General features: G+C 35.3%; 2 protein-coding genes across 7 annotated transcripts in view; both read left to right on the plus strand.

The window, feature by feature from the left end:
• Window positions 1–8,855, plus strand: part of LOC107671017 (protein FAM102A-like) — a 30,936-nt gene extending 22,081 nt beyond the window's left edge. The window contains exons 4-11 of the mRNA XM_016463843.1: window positions 3,037–3,153; window positions 4,567–4,613; window positions 4,712–4,842; window positions 5,472–5,573; window positions 6,932–7,100; window positions 7,688–7,809; window positions 8,600–8,669; window positions 8,769–8,855. Of these exons, the coding sequence (XP_016319329.1) occupies window positions 3,037–3,153; window positions 4,567–4,613; window positions 4,712–4,842; window positions 5,472–5,573; window positions 6,932–7,100; window positions 7,688–7,809; window positions 8,600–8,669; window positions 8,769–8,814 (804 nt within the window). The 3' untranslated portion in view covers window positions 8,815–8,855. The remainder of the gene's footprint in view (window positions 1–3,036; window positions 3,154–4,566; window positions 4,614–4,711; window positions 4,843–5,471; window positions 5,574–6,931; window positions 7,101–7,687; window positions 7,810–8,599; window positions 8,670–8,768) is intronic.
• A 7,714-nt stretch (window positions 8,856–16,569) lies between these two features.
• LOC107671032 (endophilin-B2-like) overlaps window positions 16,570–25,588 on the plus strand; it is a 28,396-nt gene continuing 19,377 nt past the window's right edge. For all 6 annotated transcript variants that reach the window (XM_016463868.1, XM_016463870.1, XM_016463871.1 and 3 more), the window contains exons 1-4: window positions 16,570–16,710; window positions 18,766–18,907; window positions 19,667–19,795; window positions 25,431–25,564. In XM_016463868.1, the coding sequence (XP_016319354.1) occupies window positions 16,648–16,710; window positions 18,766–18,907; window positions 19,667–19,795; window positions 25,431–25,564 (468 nt within the window). In that variant the 5' untranslated portion in view covers window positions 16,570–16,647. The remainder of the gene's footprint in view (window positions 16,711–18,765; window positions 18,908–19,666; window positions 19,796–25,430; window positions 25,565–25,588) is intronic.

The raw sequence follows: 25,588 nt of genomic DNA on the forward strand, positions 1-25,588 counted from the left end.
GGCGGGTCCTGAATCGCGGGGAGCAGATTACCAACCCCAAACTTTTGAATGCTAGTGTATTTCACTGGTTTTATTAGTGGTGTACAAGTCAAGCATCATCTTATTAATCCACATAAAATATATTGTGTGCACAATATAGGGATGATTATGATCTGAATGCCATGATATGCGTTTGACTTTGTTGCATAAAGCTTTGAATATGCACAGGATTGGTCTCTCTTTCATCTTGTTTTTCCATCACAATATGTTATAAAGAGCCGTGCCAATTATAAATCAAGCCGTAAAATAGCAAACTGAATTTATGAAAGACTGGAACTGCCTCTCTGATATTTTCATTTGTCAGTGGATTCCCAATTTGAACTACTTTTGATTTCAAAATTAAGCATTGCTTTTGCGAACGCTTTGTTTTCTCTTGACATCCTTGCAACACATTGAAATCACATAAAGCTCATAAAATAAACCTAGTCTATAGGTGCCTTCTTGCTGCAGCTAGGTTTCAATGCATCATGTGAAAAGCCTTTACAAGCTGTTATTGGAGTCATACATCACATTAACACTCTACAGTCAACAAAACATTAAACTTTACAGTATTATCGTGTACAGGAGGCACTAACTCGCCTCGATATGATGTTATAAACTCATTTGTCTGGCTTGTCACAAGATTTACATGCTCGTTATGATGCCATGGTCATTTGACCACAGGTTTCAGGCATGTGACGCTTATCTTACATAAGCAATGCTTAAAAGACCATTCAAACTCGTGGCCTGACCCGCCGTTACCCTTAAGTGCCCTAGATAGCGCACAGAGGTGGGAATTAGAGCCCGACCGATATGGGTTTTTTGGGGCCGATATCGATATTACGGAGTAAAAAAAAAAGGCAGATATCGATATATCGGCCGATATTCTTTGTGTAAATTATAGTACAGTACCAGTCAAAAGTTTGGACACTTTCCCATTCGTGTGTCCACACATTAGACTGGTACTATATATAGAATACTGTATATACATAAACAGAATATATATACATAAACACATTTTTTGCAATGATCACTCAAATGTGGTGATCAAACACTTATAATGACGTGACAGAGATACGTAATGGAGGCAGGGCATTTAACAATTTAACAATAAACTTTATTATCCAAAATTAGTCTGACATCAGTGCACTGAACAGTAAAGTTGAAGTTTATTCAACTTTAATTCAATTCAATTCCATTCAGCTTTATTCCGTTAAAGCTAAGTAATTACACCATTTCAAGCATTTTATCTGTGTTATATGTTCTGTAAAAAAAATTTCATATCGGCGGCATATTTGCCGATACCAATATATCGGCAACAGGCTCATATCGGCCGATAATATCGGCAAAACGATATATCGGTTGGGCTCTAGTGGGAATGCTTCATTCTCCACCAGTTAAGCAACTTTTCCTTGTATTTTTCCCTGCAGCAGGGCTAAGTTTGGATTTCCCCGATCTAAAAATACTTGTGCTCCGCAGGAGAAGGGCTCTTTAAATAAATGCATCTGGCAGCGGTAGGTGTTCAGGGAAGTGAACCCTCGGGGAGACGTGACAATAACTCAACAGGATGTTTAACTAGCAGCCGTCTACTAAACATTTACCGGTTCAGACGTGCAATAGGAATGACGCTTCGCTGGTGTCAAAATAACAAATAATGAATGTACTGTAAGTTGCTCTAGTTGAGAAAATGTCTGTTAATTGACTAGAAATTACTAGAAATTAATTGACTAGAAAAAGTGATCTGTTCAACAAAAGATCAGGCAATTATAAGTTTAGACTTGCATTGTCATGAGACTTATGGTTGCACAACAGAACAGAAAAAAGAAACTGAAAGCAAGGATGCTTTAAATGAATAGTAAAGACATTTATAATGTTGCAAAAGATTTCAATTTCAGGTAAATGCTGTTCTTTTTCAAATAAACGTGTAGACAGAAATACAAGAAAAATAAATGAAAACATACAAGTAAAACAGAAACATAATATTTTTTTAAATGAAGCCGACGGGAGCAAAAACAAGGGAAAGTAAATAGAAATTCTAATATATATATATTTTTTTAAATAAACAAATAAATAAAACAGAAAATTCACATTTTAAAAATCAAGCACAGTAATATACAAGGCACAGTAATGCAAGAAATTAACTTAAAATGATAAATAAATAAATAGAAAGGAGGGAAAAAAATAAAATAAAATAAAAAATAGAAATCAAGCCGACGGGGTGAAAATAAGGGACAGTAGACAATTTTAAATAAATAATAGAAAACAGAATAGAATAAATAAATCAATAAATAAAAGAAACCCAAACTTATGTTTAATTCAAGCACAGAAGAGAAATTATACAAAAATAATGTTCTTTTGAACTTTCTATTCATCTCTGAATCCTGAAAAATAAAATGTATCACTGTTTCCATAAAAATATGAGAAGCACAACTGTTTTTAACATTGATCGTAATAAGAAATGTTTCTTGAGCAGCAAATCAGCATATTAGAATGATTTCTGAAGATCATGTGACACTGAAGACTGGAGGAATGATGCTGAAAATTCAGCTTTGATCACAGGAATAAATTACATTTCACACTATATTCAAATAGAAAGCAGTTATTTTAAATTCTAATAATATTTCACATTTTTACTGTATTTTTGATAAAAATACATGTAGCCTTGATGAGCAGAAGAGACTAACCAATACAAACTTACCAATTACCTCCAGATTTGGATTATTCTGGGAAAATGTGATTCATTTTGTCGTGACTGTGATATTCCGGTATGGACGGATCCGGTATTCCCCTGTAGCTCGGTTCAACTCATAATCGAATTAGTTTTGAAAGGCAAAGTTTCAACAAACTGTTGGCTGAGAAAGAGCAGGAGGGAACGAGTGATGTGCACCATATGCTCTATACGCTGCCAAACTATAACCAGCACATATTTCACATTTGGCATGGCATGATGGGAATCCTGTGCTTATAAACAAAAGCCAGTGTCAGCCGGGTCTGTATGTGTGTATGTGATCCTCTCAGCTGGGCTTTGCTGATCTGAACATGGCAGAGTTTGCTGGCTCGGGCTCCACCGCGCGCTGCTGTCTGCTGGAGGGATACGACACCAAGAACACCCGGCAGGACAACTCCATCCTGAAGGTCAGAGGTCAAACACCAGCTCACATACTGCAATACTCTTGTTGTTTTTTCCCCCCAAACTCATTTATCTCATTCATTAGCAACAGCATTTTCTAGTGAGTGACAAGTTAATTATAAATAAAGAAAGAAAGAAAGAAGAAAAAAAAAACAGAAACTTAACAAAAAAGTTTTTTAAAATCAAGCCATCTGTGTTGAAATTCAAAAACTTAATTTAAAAAAGAAATAAATGAAAATACATAAATAAAACAAATAAATAAATAAATACAAATCCAGCTGAACAGGGTTCAAATACAAGTGACAGTAGCTAGAAAAGCAAGAAATGAATTAAAATAAATAGATAGATAACCCCACAAACTAAAACTAAGCCAACAGGGGTGCAAATACATATATATATATATATATATATATAGGCACAGTAGAGAGAAATTCAAGAAATTAATATAAAACAAATAAATAAAATAAAAAGAAATACATAAAAAATAAGTGAAATATATAAATAAAACAGAAACTTAACATTTTTCAAATCAAGGGGAGCAAAAACAAGGGACAATAGACAGAAATTTGAGAAAATCATGTAAAATAAACAAACAAATAAAATAAAAGTAAATGCATAAAAAATAAATGAAAATATTTAACACAAACTTAACACTTAAAAAAAAAAAATCGAGCCAACAGGGCAGCAAAAACAAGGGACAGTAGACAGAAATTCAAGAAATTAATTTACAATTATAAATAAATACATAAAATGTAAATAAATCAATACATAAAAATAAATGTAAATATATAAGTAAAATAGAAACTTAACATTCTTAAAACCAAGCCAAAAGAGGTGCAAAAACAAAGAGCAGTAGATATAAATAAATAGTAAATAAACAAATTAATAATAACTAGATGAAAATAAATAAATAAAAACAGGAACTTCACATTTTTAAAATCAAGCCAATAGGGATGGAAATACAAGGGGCAGTACACAGAAATGCAAGAAATTAATAATAAACAAACAAATAATTTAATATATATATATATATATATATATATATATAAAAAAAACAGAAACGTAACATTTTTCAAGAACACAGGGGCACACATACAAGGGACAGTAGACAGAAATTCAAGAAAATAATTTGAAATAAATAAAAGAAAGAAAACAGAAACTTAACATGTTTAATATGAACAAAAAAGAAAACAATAACACCCTAGGTTTCTAAATATGATGATTGTGATTGCAAAATGTGATTGCACACACATTTCTTCTCTCTCCTGCGTGATGGTTATGTCATGTTCTGAAAACTGGGCTCTATCTTGCTTAAAAAAATATTCAGGCGAAGTCTAGGGAGCAAGTTATGCAAGCATTATTCTTCATGAAAAACTTACCTGTGAAAATCTAATACGTTCTTTCCTGTCATTTTGAAGGTGACCATCGGAATGACCCTCTTATCTGGAGATCCCTGTTTCAAAACGTGAGCTCTGTAGCCTCCTTCAGGCTGATAAATGACATTACAACAAACATTATGAGCAAAGTTACTGATTTCATGAGTGTGGTTTTGTGTATAATTAGCCCCCCAAGCACCGCCAAATGTATATCTGTGGCCGGTCGAGACCCTTCCCTGCAGCTGGACTGTAAAGGAGAAGGAACCGCTGAGGTTTTGCCCCGACTGACTAAACAGAGACCTTCTATACTCGGCTCTGGTAAAAAAAAAATCACTTTATTAAAGGTGTATTTTATCACATACATGAATGAGAATCAATTATTAGCCAGTAGTAATAATGAAATCCTAATATGTGACCCTGGAGCACAAGTCGCTGGGGTATATTTGTAGCAATAGCCAACAATACATTGGGTCAAAATTATCCATTTTTCTTTTATGCCAAAAATCATTAGGATATTAAGTAAAGATCATGTTCCATGAAGATATTTTGTAAATTTCCTACCGTAAATATATCAAAACTTAATTTTTAATTAGTAATATGCATTGCTAAGAACTTCATTTAAACAACTTAAAAGATGATTTTCTCAATATTTAGATTTTTTTGCACCCTCAGATTCCAGATTTTCAAATAGTTGTATCTTAGACAAATATTGTCCTATCCTAACAAACCATACATCAATGGAAAGCTTATGATGTATAAATCTCAATTTCAAATTGACCCTTATGACTGGTTTTGTGGTCCAGGGTCACATATTTCAAAGAATATCATAGTGCATGTCCAGTATACTTCATGTTTATGTTCTTTTGTTAGTGGTATCGTTGTTTATATTCAGTGCAGTATTTCTTGGTCATTTTGAATGATTTTTTCTGTCTGTTTTTGTTCTTTAGTTCTTCCCGAGGAGGTGGATCAGGGTCAAAGTCCTGAAGAATCGTTTCACTCGGGTCATTCACGCAACTCAAGTTATGCCAGTCAGCAGAGCAAACTATCAGGTGTGTGTGTGTGTGTGTGTGTTTACCTTGACTGTCTTTCCAAGAAAGGAAAGCCCAGTGAATTCTGTACGTTTTCTTGCGTCGTCGCCAGTTGCTGATTGCTGATGTCTTTTTCCCCTGCTTTAGGTCGCGACATGCTGCTATTGTTGTGTGGGAATGTTTGTTTAACATACTGCTACTGACACTTCAGGAGCGCTTACGCAAAAACACTTAAAAGACACTTAAAGCTCTTTCACGCGACTCAATGTTTTCCAGGACATTCAGCGTGCGAATCTCATCAGCTACTGCGTGTTTGTGCGCTTTGTCAAATTATTGCTGCATTTCAATTCATCTGTCTTTGCAATGGCAGGTCCAGTTTTGCATCTGAATGAGTTATGACATGGATTAAGTACATTTTAGGTAATAAATCCAGAGTTGTTAAACTAAAACTAAAACCATAAAAAATATTTGCTTTACTAATAAATTCAAATGAATGAAATGGTAAAATATACGTTAACTAAATAAAATATTAAAAAACTTTTTTCTTTTAAATCATTTTATTTCAGCTCATTTAGTTTAACTTGATGTACTAAAACAAAAATACATGAAAAAATATATGAAAACGTGTCTATATCTGTCTGTCTGTCGATATCTATGAATAAAAATGACAAAAACACAATACAATTTCTAAAACTTTAACTACAATTAAAAGATCAAAATATTAAATAATATAATATTATATTATAATTATACATATAATTATTTAAAAAAATAAAAACAAATAAAAAAATAAAGTACTGAAAACTATAATCATATCTGAATTATACTAAAATAAAATTGATTAAATGTTTAAATGTTTTAATTAATATGTTTTAAATATTAATCATGTCATTTTCATATGATTTTGACTGATGATTGAAAAATTGTCAAACTTTATAAGATATATAAATTATTGTAATGCATATTTTACTGTATTTTTTTATTGATTTTTAGTACTTATTGTTTATTTGCTGTAGGATTTTTTTCTCTGTAATTCTGTAAATTTTCAACATTTAGCACTTTAATTAAAACAGATGGTCCAAATTTTTCTCAGGAGAAGGTCAAAGTGGTTGATAGTTGACATTTCATGAAACAAACTTGCACTCATCAACTAATTCGAATCAATGAATAAAAAGCCAATGCCACAACTTTTTTCTGTTCGAAGCTCAAATATATTTTCACGCTTTACTATGCCCACATTCTGCATCCTACAAACGTCATAAAATCGCTCTTCTGCGAAGCTTCGGTGCTTTTCATGTGGAGCTTGAAGTGTTGCATGATGTTTATTGATCATGCATTCGTGTGTGTGTGTGTGTGTGCGTGTGTGTGTGTGTGCTCAGGCTACAGCACCGAACACTCCTGCTCCTCCAGTCTGTCTGATCTGACCCATTGCAGGAACACATCTACAGGCAGCAGCGTGAGTGCCGACCCCCCGTCTGAGAGCGACACCCGTCCCGAGCGGCCTCCACGACCCCCGCGGCCCATCTTACCCTCAAACAGACCGCCACGGTAGCCGGCAGAAACAAAATGTGCCACAGTAAATAGGGCTGCACGATTAATGGAATGCGATAGTCATGCACATCTCGTCAGTAAAGCCGGTTCTGTGATCAGTAGTAAATCTCCAGCACGTGCTTTCAGATGGAGTGGCATCTACTACACAGAGCCGTAGATCACTGACGAGCTACGCAAAAAAATCGCAGATGATTTAATCGCGCAATAATGAAATCAAAGAAATCGTTCACAATAAAGTTGTTTGCATAGCTTCTCAGTGAACTATGGCTCTGTGTAGTAAATGCTGCTCTATTATATACTTTATTATAATGAGAACTCATAAATCATATATTGTCGTAGTCGTGTGTTTATTTGTCACGTTGAATCAATGAAAGCAGTTATATCTATAGGGATTTCCTGGGTGTATGTGGAGTTTCTCTGGCCTTCGGATGGAGATTTACTACTGATCACAGAACCGTGCTTCACTGAAAGATGCGCATGACAATCGCAGCTTTTGCCTAATCACGAAATCACAAGATTTCATTGCGATTTATCGTGCAGCCCTAACAGTAAATGTAACTGGCATTTCCTTCTGTGTATTGCAGGAGAAAGCAGGATTCGGTGGAGGATCGCCCGACCTGGGTCAACGACACGCGTATGGACGCAGACGACATCGTGGAGAAGATCGTCCAGAGTCAGAACTTTTCTGACATCAGTAACAGTGAAGGTGACAATCAATCTTCATCTCAGCTGATCCATGACCAGCGTCTGAACACTGATATATTGCACGTTTGCTGTGGAAATACTCGCATCCTCTTACGTAACTAATAATTATTGCACCAAAACAAGAGCTTAAACTTTGGCAGCTAGGTGCGGCTTTAAGAAAAATCAAGCATGATTACTGAAATGATTTATTGCAGATTTACACTGAGTTCTATTTTTGTATTTCCAGTCTTGATGCAGGTATTTAAATGATAATACACACTTTATTTATATACTGAAAATATATCTGAAAATAAATAAACAAATATTTTATCATAATTTTATATATATTTATTTATTTTTATTTATTTTTTTATTTATTTAGTCATTTATCAGATGCTTTTATCCAAAGCAACTTACAAATGAGGACAACAGAAGCAATCAATTGTAGTATTAAATCAACTAAAAACAGATCCAAAACTAAAAGCTAAAACTTTATAAATACTACTTATACACATTTTAAACACACATACATTTTATATATGTACACACATGACATTTTCTTTATTAAATTTGAATTAAATTTAATGCGCAAGACTTCACTGAACATCTAAATACTGCACTTATCATATATAAACTTGTGGTGACACCCTGATGTATGTAGTGATTAAATATTGACCTTCCACTTGACAAAATCTGCTTACAATGGAGATGCATTGAGCCGCATGCTAAATCCAGGTGTGAACACACACACACACGTCATGCATTCACTGCAGTCTATTCACCTTCTGCTCTGTCTGTCTGTGTGTGTTCAGATAGTAACCTGACACTGTTTGTGAGCAGAGATGGAACGACAGCGCTGAGCGGCATCCAGCTGGGAAACAGGTGATTCCACACAAACACGCCACAGAACTACAGCATCAAGAGCTGAAAAACACACACACACCCACAAACTCACTGATCACACTGTGTGTTGTGTTACAGGGCCTCTGCTGGAGTGTATGAGCCGGTCGTCATCGAAAGCCATTAGATTCACACCCGTGGTGTTCCTGTGTCACTTCATCATCAAAATACTGAAAGAATCACACAAATCTACTCCAATCACCTCTTGAATCAGATATTTCATCAACATCTAAATTAGTTCAGATAAATGTTTAAGTGCCAAACCACTGCAGATGCCTGAAGCAAACCAGCATGACACTTTTCCCCCAGATGCTGCACAACACAACAATTTTTCTTCTGGATAGAGATCTGATCTTATATCTGTGGAAGCATGTTTCTGACAGGATAAAAGAGGTAAAAAAAAAAGTAATTGCGGATTTTTATCTCAAAATTCTGACTTTTTTCCTCACAGTTCTGAGAAAAAAGTAAGAATTGCAACATTTAAGTTCAAAACGGCAAGATATAATTTCAGAATTGCGAGATATAAACTCACAATTCTGAGAAAAAGTTGCAATTATTAATTTTTTATTTTTTGTTCCGTGGTGGAAACAAAAAAAACTGAATTGCAAGACATAAATTCAGAATTGAGAAGTAAACTCAGAAAGAAAGAAGAAAGAAAGGCAGAATTCTGAATTGAAATCTCACAGTTCTTTTTTCCCCTCAGAGTTTGCATCTCACAATTTTGAAACTTTTTTCTTGCAATTCTGATTATCTCTCTTTTTTCCCCCTCAGATTTGCAAGAAACAAAGTCCAAATTGTGAAATTCAAAAGTGGCAATTACCTTTTGAATTTTTGAATTCAGTTTTGGAAACAGGCTTCCATGCATACCACCTGCGTCCAGCTGCATACTGTATGTGTGTGTTTTGTCTCGTCTGTTTCTTCCTTTCACATCTGTAAGTGTTCTTGTGTTTTGCTGTCGTCCGAGTCTGATGCCATGTTTTTCATTTGCGGTGAAAACTAAGTTTTGTCATGATTGGGCTCTTTAGGTGGGCTTTTCCTGGAGCATCAGCCGGTCTGAGTGCTGTGAAAGGACCAGAGATGTTCTCTGTGACCCACTGCTGTCTGTTGTCCTCAGTCTCATCTTTAAACTTGTTGCTGTGCAACACAAAACTCCCTCCCTACAGATTCTAGTGTTATAAAACCAGTTTAATGCGCTTTACAAGAGAATCTCACCAAAACTGTCCAGGTCACATTGTACCTCAAAATCAAAATGAGAAGAAATTCTTTCTTTTTAAAGAGAAAATGAAACCTATTTTAGATATAAATTAAAGGAATATTTTCCCCCAAAAATGAACATTTCCTCGGGCCATTCAAGATTAGGATGAGTTTGTTTCTTCATCAGATTTGGAGAAATGTAGCATTGCTTGCTCACCAATGGATCCTCTGCAGTGAATGGGTGCCGTCAGAATGAGAGTCCAAACAGCTGATAAACACATCACAATAATCCACACCACTCCAGTCCATCAGTTAACATCTGGAGAAGTGAAAAGCATTTTTGTATTTCCATATTCAAGAAACAAACTCATCTACATCTGAGGATGAGTACATTTTCAGCAAATTTTAATTTGTTCCTGAACTGTTCCTTTAGATTTTTATTTTATCGTTATTCATTTTTTTTGTATTGTTACAATGAAAAGCATTTTTCTAATTCCCATCACAAATAATTCCCATTATTCTGTATTCATTATTTTTTTTTTTTTTAACTATTGTTATTATTATTTTGCATTTCAAGAATTTTGGGGTAATGTACTTAAATGTCATAAAATAGTCTTTCTTTTCTCAGTAAATTCAGATTTTGAGATGAAATATGACCTGGGCTTTTTTTGCGAGGTTTCATGAGATTCACCCAAATACTTTTGGGGGCCAAACTGCATACAACTAAATACAAAATAGCTAATATTTTGAAATACAGCTTCTGTAAGAACATGTTTATTGGGAAAAGCTATATCGCCAGCTGTTGATGTTTAGTGTGACTCTAAATGCAGTCAGTGGCAGCACCGATGGATGTTCGATTATTCACATGATCATAAATGATTCCAGCCACCGCTGGTTCATACCAGGACAGGACACTTTGAAAGTGAGTTTTTTGCAGGCCTCGTGATGGCTCGGCCTGATTTTTCCAGTACAGAGGAACTCTGTATTTCCCAGAACCAGCTGGCTGGTTATTCTCCATCACAAAACAATCCCTCGATACAGATTGTGCTGGAGTTTTACAGAAACGCATGCTTCAGATGCTTTTGCTGCAGATGACGTGTGTTTTGTGTTTCTCAAGTGCACTTGATAAGCTGTGATCGACTCTTTGGTGCTGCTCGTGTGAACTGAGTGCTTGTACCAGTCTTTTGACTGCTGTATTCATATATTTCCATTCTCTTTAAGCTTTCAAACAGGAGTTCTCTCATTTATTGTAATGTGAACATACTCCAGATTGGCATTAATTTGAGCACTTTCTAAACCACAGTGCACGACATTAGCACTAAAACACAAGCAGAATGACGTTCATCTGTTCAGCACCAAACACTGAGATCTTTACTTGTTCTTTAACTTTGGAGCGAGTTAAAGAGTACAAAATGCACAAGCCCTTCATATCTCTTGCAAATAAGCTAACATTTTAATGCTATATTAATGAGATAGACCTATAACTTAATAAACGTCTGTAATTCACGTGTTTGTATGTAGCGCACTATTTTTGTGAATCTCCAATGTGCTTTTAATAAAGTTTAAGAAACTGTTTTACCCATTCTGTTTGTTGTAGTGATGGACTGATTCAAACTAAATGATCCATTTTGTTTATATCGTTTGTATTATATTTATAAGCCATATTTTAATTGGTAAAGCCAATTAACAAACAGTGATCAGTACTATTTTTTTTTAATGGTTTTGAAACGAATCTCTTTTGCTCACCAAGGCTGCATTTATTTGATCAAAAATACAGTGAAATATTATTATAATTTAAAACGACAGACTGTAGTCCATTGTAATATATTGTAAAATGTAATTTATTCCAGTGTTCAGAGCTGAATTTTCAGCATCATTACTCCAGTCTTCAGTATCACATCCTAATATTCTGACATGCTCAAGAAACATTTCTAAGTATTATCAATGTTGAAAATGGTTTAATATATTCGTGAAAACCGTGATGCATTTTCTTCAGGATTCACTGATGAATAAAAGTCAAAAGAACAGCATTTGTTTGAAGCAGAAATCTTTTGACATTAGAAATGTCTTTACTGTCACCTTTGATCATTTTAAAGCATCCTCGCTTATTAATTTCTTTTAAAAAATTGTACAGCACTCACACCTCAGCAAACAAATTTGATTTCCATTTATACAACATTTGAAGTGGATCAAAACCTTTCATCAAAGTTATCCTGAAACCTAAAACCAAAATCATGCCTTAGGACAAATAAGATATGCATATTTATTTCCATTTGAAAGATAACATGCAACACAAATATACGAGCAGAGGTTACCAGTTTACTGCTAACTAGTGAAACACTCCATTAAAATGATGCATTATGGTTGCGTCTGTTGCTTAATTCACTATATTTTAAATAGTTTGACCACTGCAATTCAGTTGGTGACAGTTCAATAGTTGAAAGCAACCATTGAAGTGAATGTTAAATGTATCAGTATATACTGTAAGAAATATTTGAGAAATTATTGTGTCTGATTGTATTAGTCTATATGTGACCCTGGACCATAAAACCAGTCATAAGGGTCAATTATTTGAAATTGAGATGTATACATCATCTGAAAGCTGAATAAATACGATTTTAGGACAGGGCAATATTTGGCTGAGGTACAACTATTTGAAAATCTGGAATCTGAGGGTGCAAAAAATCTAAATATTGAGATCAAATCGCCTTTAAAATTGTCCAAATGAAGTTCTTAGCAATGCATATTACTAATCAAAAGTTAAGTTTTGATATATCTTCATGGAACATGATCTTTACTTAACATCCTAATGATTTTTGGCATAAAAGAAAAATGGATAATTTTGACCCATGCAATGTATTGTTATTACAAATATACCTGAGCTACTTATGACTGCTTTTGTGCTCCAGGGTCACATTTAGAATGATAGTCAATGTAAAAAGAGCAAATGGGAGAAGCAGATGAACACAAAACAGCATAACAACATCAACTTTCTCATTCAACTGAACTGTGCACGTATGTTTTAAACACTTCGGCTCTTACATGTTCTTACTCCGCCCATGTATTAGCTAAATGTACGTCCTTGAAACGCGCAGGTTTAGCGTATTTACTTTACCTTCTCAACTTATTTCTAATCAGTTTGGAGCTGTTGATGTGGTTGTAATGCCCTGTACTGGACTACAAGTTCATCTGAGAGATGCAGAATGACCTATAATGAAGTAAGCGGTCACACTGAGGCAGAGGATGATGAGGAAGATGGTCCCGGGACCCACACGGACACCCACATCTGCAGGGGCCCGTCGGCGCTGAAGCTCTGGATGTGTGTGATGGAGCGATTCGGACCGCACTGGTAATGAACCACAGTCAGGAAACACACTGAGAGCAAGACAGAGGTCATGAGGTCAAGATATATGACAGATGTTTTCTATTGCTTTCAGATCGCTTTAGATTTACACTCATGAAATTGTTTGATGAGCATTTAATGATCCTGTGAAATTTCTTTACTTTGCAAACTTGATTTGCTACTTGATATTGTTAGCAGGATTTTATAGTTGACTAAAACATTTTTTTTGTTACTTGAAATAAAATAAACATGAACTGAAATAAAATATTTAAAAATGTAAACTTATTTTAGCTAGTTGTCAAGGCAGCAGTACTAATTTTACTACAAAGTACTACAAAAAAACTAACTAATAAATAAACGTATAGGATATACATACACACACACACACACATATATGTATATATATATATATATATATAATACACACACACACACAAAATAATACAATAAAATGAAAGTGAAAACAGAAAATATAAAAATAAAATCCAGTTTAAATGTTGGTAATTTTAAATGCATACAGTATTTGAAATGTGTTTTTTTTACTAATTTTTTAATTAACTTAAAAAACTACAGATGATGATCTAAAAGACACAAAATTTCAATTTTCATTTCAGTTTAAATGGATAAAAAAATCTGTTTGCTTAATATTACATAAAAATTCAAATAAATAAATCACTGTTTGCAAACTGACAAAATATATATCAATTATATATCATATATATAATTAAACTAACATATACTAATATATATCAAACTAACAAATGTAACTTTAAAATTGCATTTAAAGAAAGCATTTCCATTTAAAATGTAATTGGACGGTTGATGAGACATGATAAGAGAACCTTGAATTAAAGACTTGCTTGATACAGCTACTTACTGGAATAAGACACAGTGAGGGTTTTCTTTGAGTTGTTATAGCTGAATTTATTGCCTTCATGTCTGCCGTAGTTCAAGTACTGATATTGATGATTGATGAACCTGTTGTCCTGATGAATCCTACAGAAACAGCTGCTGCTGCTGTGAGGCCTAGAGAGAAACAAACCACGCTCAGAACAGAGAGAACCATCCCGTATTCACCACTGCTGAGTCTGACCACTAACTAGCACTGCAGCACACGAGTGATAATAATGCACGTGTCAGATTCCAGCGCAGCTCTACACCAGCATTATTACAAACTCTGTTTACAGTGAGTAAAGTGATTACATGGTGTATAAAACTGTATAAGATATTTGATATATTACAAACTCTATTTATACAGTTAGTAAAGTGATTACGTGATATAAATGTTTATAAAAATAGTAGTATAAAATATAAACTTTTTTTATATTACAAACTATTTACAGGTAGTAAAGTGATTATATAATACATGTTAAAAATATAACAGTATAAAATATTATATATTACAAACTATATGAAGTTAGCAAAGTGATTACATAAATGTATATAATTTTCTAAAAAATAGTATAAAATATAAAAATATTATAGAGTAGAAACTGTGCTTACAGTTAGTGATTACATTATATAATATATAATTTGATTAAAAAAAGTATAATAGCATAAAATATAAAAAGTATATTACAAACTGTAATCACACTTTAGTTTTTTCTAATAGCATAAAAATGGTATATATATAAAAAATATTTCCAGCTCGTAAAGTGCTTATACAACCTAATTTTATTAAAAAATCTATCTATCTATCTATCTATCTATCTATCTGTCTGTCTGTCTGTCTGTCTGTCTGTCTGTCTATCTGTCTGTCTGTCTGTCTATCTATCTGTCTGTCTGTCTATCTATCTATCTATCTATCTATCTATCTATCTCTTTCCAATAACATGTTTACACTCATTTTTATGAGAGCATCAAATTATAATACCAAGTGAAACCATTTACATTTAGTCATTTAGCAGACACTTTTATCCAAAGCGAATTACAAATGAGGACAATAGAAGCAATCAAAACTAACAAAAGAGCAACAATAACCAAGTGCTACTATGACAAGTCTTGGTTAGCCTACGGCTGTTTTAACAACAAATAAAAAATAAATAATAATAATAAAAATAAAACAACATTCCCATTATGTTATGAAAACGTTATTTCTGAATGTTCATCTTCATTTTCATAAATTCGTGCAATCTCAAGTCAACTGAGCTATTGCTCTTTAAAGGGGTCATATGATGCGATTTCAATTGTTCCTTTCTCTTTGGAGTGTTACAAGCTCTTGGTGCATAAAGAAGATCTGTAAAGTTGCAAAATGATTCAAACGCGAGTTTTGGGCAGTGTAGAGTAGCACTTGTTGTGTGTCATTTCTCTGATCACAAATGCAGACAGGGTTTTATGTTTACGCGGTGCGATGCAATGCAACGCAACGCGTAAAAAGACAGTATAAGTCATTATAATCAGTAATTATGCCCCCACTGGATGCAACAAATGCCTCGTTTGTAATGGGTTTTCATCAGACTGTATAAAAACAGGTTTTCATGTTTTTGTCTCGTCGCTCCGGCCGGACACGACATCAACAGTATGTGAGGGGCGTAACATTTCCGTCACACGCTTGAGGTATTCGGCCAATCACAACGCATCGGATAGCTGGCCAATCACAGCACACCTCGCTTTTCAGACCGATGAGCTTTGTAAAAATCGACGAGGAGAAACAATAATGTACAGTGTGTGGAAAATAATGTGTTTTTTTTACTTTAAACCGCATAAACACATTTCATTACACCAAATACACAAAATAATGTTCTTTTTAGCAACATCACATGATCCCTTTAAATAAGGCGGAGCAGTATAGACTGATGAACGCACTGGTGCCTCAAATTAAATACACACACTAGCCCATAGAAATATAATGAGCAGAATAGCCATTTGTTTGAATAGGCTGGGAGTGGCGGGCCGAAGCTGTTCGTAATAATTAGTGTACATAATAATTATCCTATTATTCACTGTGCTTTTCTTAACAAATTGCATTTCTATTAAAGTTTCTCGTGTCATAATTCAGGTATAAATTATTATTAATAATTATTGTCAGGAAAAGCGCTGAAACAGCGTAACCTCACGTGATAACTGTTACTTTTCTCAGCGCTGCTAAGATGGACCAATCACAGTCGATTGTGATTAGGTATTTTTAAGAGTAATTGTATAGAAATTGCTGCGGCGGATTTTTATTTGTATATCAGCTATTAATCGTTAGAAAATAACGGATTCAAACGAGTATACTCTTCCCAACACAAATGTTTCCAGTAAGACAAAAACCTTTCTGAGATTTGAATGCGACTCAATGAAGGATTGTATTCGTGAGCCGCTTAGCGCCCCCTACAGTTAACACACGTTCATGCCTCATAGAAACCGTTGAAGACAGAAACACACTGGCCTCTGCCGAGCGCCTGATGCCGCGGGGATTCCGCCTCTTTCTCCGTTTACAACATGGATTTCAACGTGAGGAAGCTCGCTACAGATGCTGGGATATTCTTTTCACGAGCTGTTCAGGTAAAAACGGGCCGTTTCTGGATAAATATACGAGTTTAAACGCGGCAGTCAAGAGTTCCGGTGACAGTTGATGTGTAACTCGTGACACCCGCATCTGCGTTTAACGTTAGCTACAGAAAACACCAAACCCGAGTTTCACAGATAAAATCACAAATGCACTTTTAGCCGAATTAAATCTAGTTTCGAACATAATTAATGTGACTAATGTAGTGTATGTTATAAAACAGCAATTAAGTAGTGATATTGATTGGTTGAACATGAGGCGTATTTAAATATAACGTTATTAAGTTAGGTTGTTTGGTACTATTTTCAGTGTTGGGAAGTAACGTAGCTAGTTACATGTAATTAAATTACAAAATACATGTAATGGGAATCGGTTACAGGGACTGAGAAGAAAATGTGTAATTAAATTACAGTTAACGGTACTTATGAAAATAACAATTACAAAGGAGGTTACATCTGAATTATTTTTCCACACACACACACACACACCCACATAACCACATAACTTAAAGGTTTAATAACTGCTCTAAAATATAAGACAATGTTTCAGGGTTTTAGGACACAGAATAGGACACGTTTTAACGTTACTTATGAAAATAACAATTACAACGGAGGTTACATCTGAATTATTTTTCCACACACACACACACACACCCACATAACCACATAACTTAAAGGTTTAATAACTGCTCTAAAATATAAGACAATGTTTCAGGGTTTTAGGACACAGAATAGGACACGTTTATTCGATAACTGTTTTATTTCCTGTTTGGGTTAATGTGTTTGCTTTATTTTTCAAGATTAACATTTTTTTCCCCCAAGGCATGGTTAGATGCCAGTGTTTCCTGTCATAGCTATGCAAAGATTTGATTTAAAAAACAGTATCGTAGCTATTAAACTATTTATTGTTATGATTTTAAATCTATATTTAGCCTCAGAACTATCACAAAGTGAAAAGAGGTGTTAAAGGGGTCATATGATGCTATTTTAAAGATCATTATTTTGTGTATTTGGTGTAACAGAATATGTTGACATGCTCTGTTCCCCTCACACACACATTTTGAACAGTCAATAGCAAATACTTAAACTAATAACAAAACATACTTACAGTCGCTGATTCAGAAGCGCCAGATTGTCATGGCAAAGTCGGAATTGAGCCCTTTTTTTATTTTTTTATTTTTTTTTAGAAATAGCCTTTGTGCACAGCCAGCCTTGTACTCTTCTAGGTTCAAAAAACTGTCGTCCATAAAATGCGTTGCACAAATTCGAACATCTGGGTTGTGCTGTTCTGTTGTAAATAAATCTTAACCAATGATTCCTAATTGCATCTACTTCCGGAAGGCCAAATAAAGTGCTTTTGCTTTCGCACTGAAACACACACCGTCTCCCTGACATGCTGCATCAACACTACTGCTGTTCCTGAAACTACGCCTTCTTTCTTTGCGTGCACATTTGGGCAGCATTATGCTAATATTTCCACATAGTGACGTAGACATGTGGGCCATGTTAGAACGAGCCGCTTTAGGTAGGCGTAGCTGACTCTTAACTTTTATAAAGAATATCTCTTTGGATTTGAGACTTTAGTCTTTGCAACTTTACAGATCTTCTTTATGCACCAAGAGCTTGTAACACTCCAAAGAGAAAGGAAAACTTGAAATCGCATCATATGACCCCTTTAAAGTCTGATTTTGTGGTGGCTGTGCTTTAAAATTAAATTACTATGATCTTAATTCAAGTGATGAAGGTTTTGGAAAGTCTGACAGTAATCAGTGTTGAGAACTACTGTAAGGTTAACCCTGCCTAGTTTACATACTTGAAAATGATTAATAATTGAAAACATTAGAAATTTAGAATAGTAGTCAAATGTATTCAGTTACATTTCTTTAATAAAGTAATTGAAATAGTTACACAACTTATTACATTTTAGATAGGGTAACTTGTAATCTGTAACCTATTACATTTCCAAAGTAATCTTCCCAACACTGATTATTGTGATGCGTTTCCTCTCAGGAATATGACAGGTTCTTGTTGATCTTGTTTCTTTTGCTCCAGTTTACAGAGGAGAAACTGGGACAGGCTGAGAAGACCGAGCTGGACACACACTTTGAGAATCTGCTGTCCAGAGCTGACTGCACCAAAAACTGGACCGAGAAAATCTACAGACAGACTGAAGTTCTGCTTCAGCCAAACCCTGGTGAGCTGGTGACTCAGACACACCTGATATATAAGGGTCATGAGTCAGTTCAGGACACTTTTGACTGCTGCTGTGACTGTGTTTCATCTGTGGCACCTTGAACATGATCTGGAATAAATATCTGATTAGGGCTTTGATAAAACATCAACTACTGTGTATGATGATAATGGCATTATTCATTTTTTTTTGGAGAAAAGTCTTGGAGCTGTAAGTCAGAAATTATTTGTTTATCAAATAATTGTTTATTTGTTTAAGTATTTTGTATTAATTTAATATTATATATTAATATATTTCATATATTATAAATAAAGTATTATATTTAGTGCTGTCAAACGATTAATTAGGGCTGGGAAAATAAATCGATGCTTCGCGAATCGAGAAATGATTCTGCATCGATTCTGAGATTTTCCGAATGCATCGCGAGTCGATTCTGAGCTTAGTTTTGAACAGCAAAACTTGTTTCCAAATCCTTACACGCACTTGAACCTAAAATAATCATTCATAAAATTTGAAAAGGTTGAAGCGATCCTATTTAGATCCTGTTTAAATGATCCTAGGGACTGACAAAATGTCCTCTAATTAAAGTAAACGTCCTTTAAAAAACTGCAAAGTAGACCAAAGTGCTGAAGTACGTAGTTTTTGCACCACAAAAATCATTGTCATCGTGTTTTTTCCTTTAGTATGTCAGAAGTGTCACATCTTGACTGCTATTGTTCATTTGTTTTTGATGTTGCTTTATATTGTCCACTTGTGCGTCAGGTGCTCGCATCGAAGAGTTCCTGTATGAAAAGCTTGACCGGAAGGTTCCCCCGCGGCCCACTAATGGAGAGATCTTAGGCCAGTTCATGCTGGAGGCAGCGAAGGAGTTTGGACCAGGAACCCCGTACGGTAAGAATCCAAACTCAGAAACATGTCTGACAATGTTTTTGTTGTCTCTTTTTTTTTTTTAATCAGTACTTTAAAATTCTTTGCAAACCTCAGCACTGGATTGTCTGTGTGCATTTTTGGCAGAAAAAGGCTGCCAAGAGTAAACACTTGATTTATTTTGTCTGTAAGCTGAACTCCGCTGGGTCGAGGACAAATCCATTGATTTGGTTTTCAAATGATGCTCTTAATCTAATTCAATCCCCTGCAGTAACATTAAAAGCCACTGTCTGTGTTTGTGATTCTAAAGCTTCTTTTGTAGATATAATGTGAAAACACAATAGGTTAGCAAGCGTTCAGCTCTTTAAGTGGGGGAATAATTAAAGTGCACCGACTGTGATGTTGAAGTTTTTCAGTGTGATTGGATTGATTTTGCAGTCTCTGATGGTTTTTCCCCGCAGGCTGTGTGGAAGCAGCCAAACCAATAAATCTCGATGCATTTTCCTTTCTGTTCCATATCGGACTGATCAATAGTGTCAGAGGTCACAGCAGTCTGTGATGTCATTTCCTGGCCAACATTCTTCCACAGAGATTTTCCCTTTATAACATTCAGTAGAAGTACCAGAGGTGTCCAATTGATTTTTTGTTGTTTTTCTTGCCTCTTACATGATAATTAAATTGACCTAACTGTGCTCTAGTCATTTTTATCAATATTAATAAACCTGATTCTCAAAAACTGTGATATTAAAGCTCTGCTTCAGGATTTTAAACCAGATAGAGGATGCATTTTATGCTTTCTGAGCAATTAGAAAGTCATTCTAGAAAACACATTTGTCAAAGCAGTGATTGTGATGAGCCTTTTGCAATCAAAATAAGACCTGTGACCTGTTTTTGAGTTTCAGGTCAGTTTTGATCGAGTTGCGCACAGCTGGGAAGAAAAAACATTGCTAAATGCAAATAAAACTGAATTAAAATTGATTATTAAAACATAAAAATGAAATTAACCATACAGTTGTGCAGAAAATAAATATACTTATTTACTCTTTTGTTGATTTTGATTGCTTCCATTGTCCTCATTTGTAAGTCGCTTTGGATAAAAGCATCTGCTAAATGACTAAATGTAAATGTTATGGGAGAACACTTCTCATATCATCTGTTATTACTATCAGAGGTCAGTAATTTGGTCCACAATTCACCTGTCACTATAAATGAAACCACAGTAAAAACATGTAGCTAAAAGAAAATATGACCCTTTATATAAACCCTTTATATATGACCCTTTATATAAATATATATATGTGTGTGTGTGTGTGTATGTGTGTGTATATATATATATTTCCTTTACATGCTTTTATATATATTTATATATTATATATTTTTGTTACAAAATAGGTACACACACACACATATACATATACATTGTGTGTGTATATATATATATATATATATAAATTCAACATGGCACCACATGGCAAAGAACACTCTGAGGATTTGAAAAAAAGAATCGTTGCTCTACATAAAGATGGCGTAGGCTAAGAAGAAGATTGCCAAGACCCTGAAACTGAGCTGCAGCACGGTGGCCAAGACCATACAGTGGTTTAACAGGACAGGTTCCACTCAGAACAGGCCTCGCCATGGTCGACCAAAGAAGTTGAGTGCACGTGCTCAGCGTCATATCTCTGTATATATACACACACACACACATATAATTTAATATTTATTTTTTAAATTATAGTTATTTTAGTGCATCAAGAATTTAGTGCATCTAGCTGAAATAAATTAAGTTTAAGGTGTTTTGTTTTATTTTATTTCAATTAAAGTGCATTTTATTTCATGTAATAGAAATATTTTTTATGGTTTTAATTGTAGTTAACTAGAATAACTTTATCCACATACAGTATATTCAGATAGGGCGATATATACTATTTAGCAGATCTCAACTGCTTGATTGTTTGTATCGTTGTAAAATGTAACTATTATTATATTTTCGAAAAGCTCTAATCTGCTAAATGCAACTATAAGGCATGAAGATATCATGACATTATAGTAATTTTTTATGATTTTTTGTAAAGCTGCTTTGAAACAATTTGTATTGTAAAAAGTGCTATACAAATAAATTTTACTCAAGAACATTAAATATGGGTTGGTATATTAATAAACATCTATGAATAAGTGAATAAATATGAATTCCAGTGTTGAATTTTATTATTTATTTATTTCCTGAATGATAAATGCTTTTATTGCAGTGTTTGTTTTGCCACTTGAAAAGCACAGATAATAGATCCATAGAGTGAAGAGAGAACTGTGCACTGTCTGTTCTCAAACTAAAGTGCACTTAGTGGTTTTAAATGGCTCATTAACGTCCTGTGACCACATGCTTTTAGGATGGGCTGTAGTGTCAGTCAGTGGACATACATGGTTTATCTCTGCAAGTACAGGACTAATGCAGCCTGTCTAAAGTATAGAAAACCTTGTAAAAATTAATATATGGAGTGTTTGTAGATGAACTTTTGACTGCATTTGTTGTTGGCCATTAACTAGGTTACTTGTGTCAAGAAAGCATGCTGTAGTTTTCACATAAATACATTTAAAGGTCCACCGAAGTGCTTTGAAACACGCAGCGTTCTTCTGTGTGTTGACGTCATTTCATGTCCCGCCCCCTTTTTTAAAATAGCCAATAGCGTTTCGTTTATATCACAGTTACAATTTGCACCAGAGCCGTTGAGCTCGGTAAAGCCGCATTTGACAGTCACAATCTCATATCGCTATAAAATATAGCATTCTGTGTAGAATTCAAATGGATCCGTTAAGTATGGTCTGCGCCGACTCATATTATCCATATTATATTATGCGTATTATCCGCGCCATGTATCGTGTCTGTGGACCGGTGCAGACTGCGTGCACGGTGCGGCGGTTAGCGTGACACAGCGCGAAACCAGACTTCATTCGCCCCAACGGAAAGCATATTTGCACGGTCTGAATCGTTTCCTGTCCCCTATATAGTGCACTGCGTGCCATTCACTGTACAGAAAATACAAATCCTGTGAACAAGTGACCAATTTGAGCTGCAGCTTCAGCGTCTATTTATAGTGCAGGGGGCGGGACGCTTCGGGTTCTAGAGAGCATTTGATTGGACAGAAAGTTTGATGAGAAGCTGAAGTGCAGTGTGATGTCATCAAAATCGCTGATCCATATTGGCGGAAGTGAGAGACCGCAAGTTTTAAATGATTATATCTTGTAAAAGCGAATTTTGTCATTGTTTTGTAGCACGCTAGCTTATAGATAATCTTAAGCCTAACATATTCATACTAAAAGCCAAAAATATTCAAGATAGGTGATAAAAGGTTAAAAGGTGTCCAAATGTCTAAAATCACTACTGAAAATGCTTTTCTTATTAATTTTTCGAATAACAATTTGAGAATGTTTCATTTGGTGTTTCTCTTTACCTTTAATGGAGCTCCATGAACAAAACCTGATGATCATGTTCTCCAGCATCAGAATCAGAATCAGAGTGAGCTTTATTGCCAGGTATGTTTACACATACGAGGAATTTGTTTTCGTGACAGAAGCTTCCACAGTGTAACAGAATGACAGTGACAGAACAAAAAACAGATAATAAAAAAAAAAAAATAGAACAAGTAAATAAGGAATATAAATATATAAATTGACAATTGTATGTGCAGGTATATTACAATAGACAGTTTTGTATGTACAGGTATATTATGTGCAAATTTGAGGTGTGTCAGGAGTATGAGTGTTAGATAAATAAGTGTATGAGTGAGTAAATAGTGTGTGTTCCACAGTTATTGTTAAGTGTTCATGAGATGGATTACCTGAGGGAAGAAACTGTTCCTGTGTCTGGTCGTTCTGGTGCTCAGAGCTCTAGCGTCGACAAGATGGCAACAGTTCAAAGAGGGAGTGCGCTGGATGTGAGAGGTCCAGAGTGATTTTGCCAGCCCTTTTGCTCACTCTGGATGAGTACAGTTCTTGGAGAGAAGGGAGGGTTGTACCAATGATTCGCTCAGCAGTCCGGACTACCCTCTGTAGTCTTCTGAGGTCAGATTTGGTAGCTGAGCTGAACCAGACAGTTATAGAAGTGCAGAGGACAAATTCGATGATGGCGGAGTAGAACTGTTTCAGCAGCTCCTGTGGCAGGTTGAACTTCCTCAGCTGGCGAAGGAAGTACAACCCCTGCTGGGCCTTTTTCACAACGGAGTCAATGTGAGTGTCCCACTTCAGGTCCTGAGAGATTGTGGTGCCCAGGAACCTGAATGACTCCACTGCAGTCACAGAACTGTTCATGATGGTGAGTGGAGGGAGAGCAGGGGGGTTCCGCGTCTTTCAGCCAGGTTTCCGTGAAACACAGAGCAGCAGAGTTTGAAAAATCCTTATTTGTCCGGGAGAGCAGAAGGAGTTCTGCTCCGTTTTGTTGGGTAGAGAACAGAGGTTCGCGAGATGGATGCTAGGCAACGGTGTCCTGAATCCGCGCTGCCTGAACTTCACGAGCGCGCCGGCTCGCTTCCCCCGTCTGCACGTCCTGAAGCGTCTGAACAGCGCCGCTGCTCCCCCGACTACAATGTCCAGCAAAACATCAGAATAATCGAAAACCGGTGAAATATCGGGTGGTGTGTACTGCCGAATGTCCAGCAATTCGTCTCTGGTGAAACTGATTGCAGGGATATAACTAAAGACAGGACAAACTAACAAAAACATAAAAACAACTGCGGAGCACGCCACGGAGGCAGCCATCACCGTCGGTGGAAAATTATATTTTTGAAGTCGAGCCTAATAGAAAAGAGCTTGAGGCATTTCAGTGAAGTTTTGCAGTTAAAATCACAGACTGCCATGTAAAGAGGTGTTAATTATTGATTCGGTGGGCCGAACAGCTGCTCTAACATATTTGTGAATGTCCCTCTCAACCGGCTGTGACACAATTTGCTTGCATCCTCATTTTACATCCACATTAAATTTCGCTATTGATTGCAATGCAGTAAAATGACAGTAATGACCGATATGACCGTTACACTGGTCTGCATCCTATTTGCTGAATGAAATCCAATACTTGTTTCTTACTAATTTTGTGGTGCTGATTTCAAATGAATGTCCCTCTCAACCGGCTGTGACACAATTTGCTTGCATCCTTATTTTACATCCACATTAAATTTCCCTATTGATTGCAATGCAGTAAAATGACAGTAATGACCGATATGACCGTTACACTGGTCTGCATCCTATTTGCTGAATGAAATCCAATACTTGTTTCTTACTAATTTTGTGGTGCTGATTTCAAAAATAGTGCCTGTTTTGCTCGAGCATGTCGCACTTTCTCACAAAATATATTGCATTTTGTAGCATTTTTGCTTTCGACAACCATTTGTTAGTTGAAGAAGTCTATATATATATAAATATTTATAATATTTCATCCTTATTTTGTGAAAAACTATGTGCTGGAACGTGTTATTGTTATTTTTGAACTTTGCTTCATTAAATTAGGTGATGATAGAACTTTTTTTACAGACCAGCAGAATTATTTTCAAGATGTGTTATTTAATGCACGTAATTTATCTGTGTTGGAAATGAAATGGATTTTGTGGGAATGAAGTAATTCTGCCCACACTGTGGGTTTTACTCGTGACTCATCTGTGCTTTGGCCATGTAGGAAGCACTCTAATCAAAGTGGGCGACTGTCAAAGGAGACTGGGTGGCGCTGAGAGAGAGTTTCTGCAGACCTCATCCATTAGCTTCCTCACACCCCTACACAACTTTCTGGAGGGCGACTGGAGGACCATTTCTGTGAGTTTGACTCTTGTACTAACA

Source organism: Sinocyclocheilus anshuiensis, unplaced genomic scaffold (genome assembly GCF_001515605.1).
Source record: "Sinocyclocheilus anshuiensis isolate Anshui unplaced genomic scaffold, SAMN03320099.WGS_v1.1 scaffold332, whole genome shotgun sequence".
NCBI lineage: Eukaryota > Metazoa > Chordata > Actinopteri > Cypriniformes > Cyprinidae > Sinocyclocheilus > Sinocyclocheilus anshuiensis.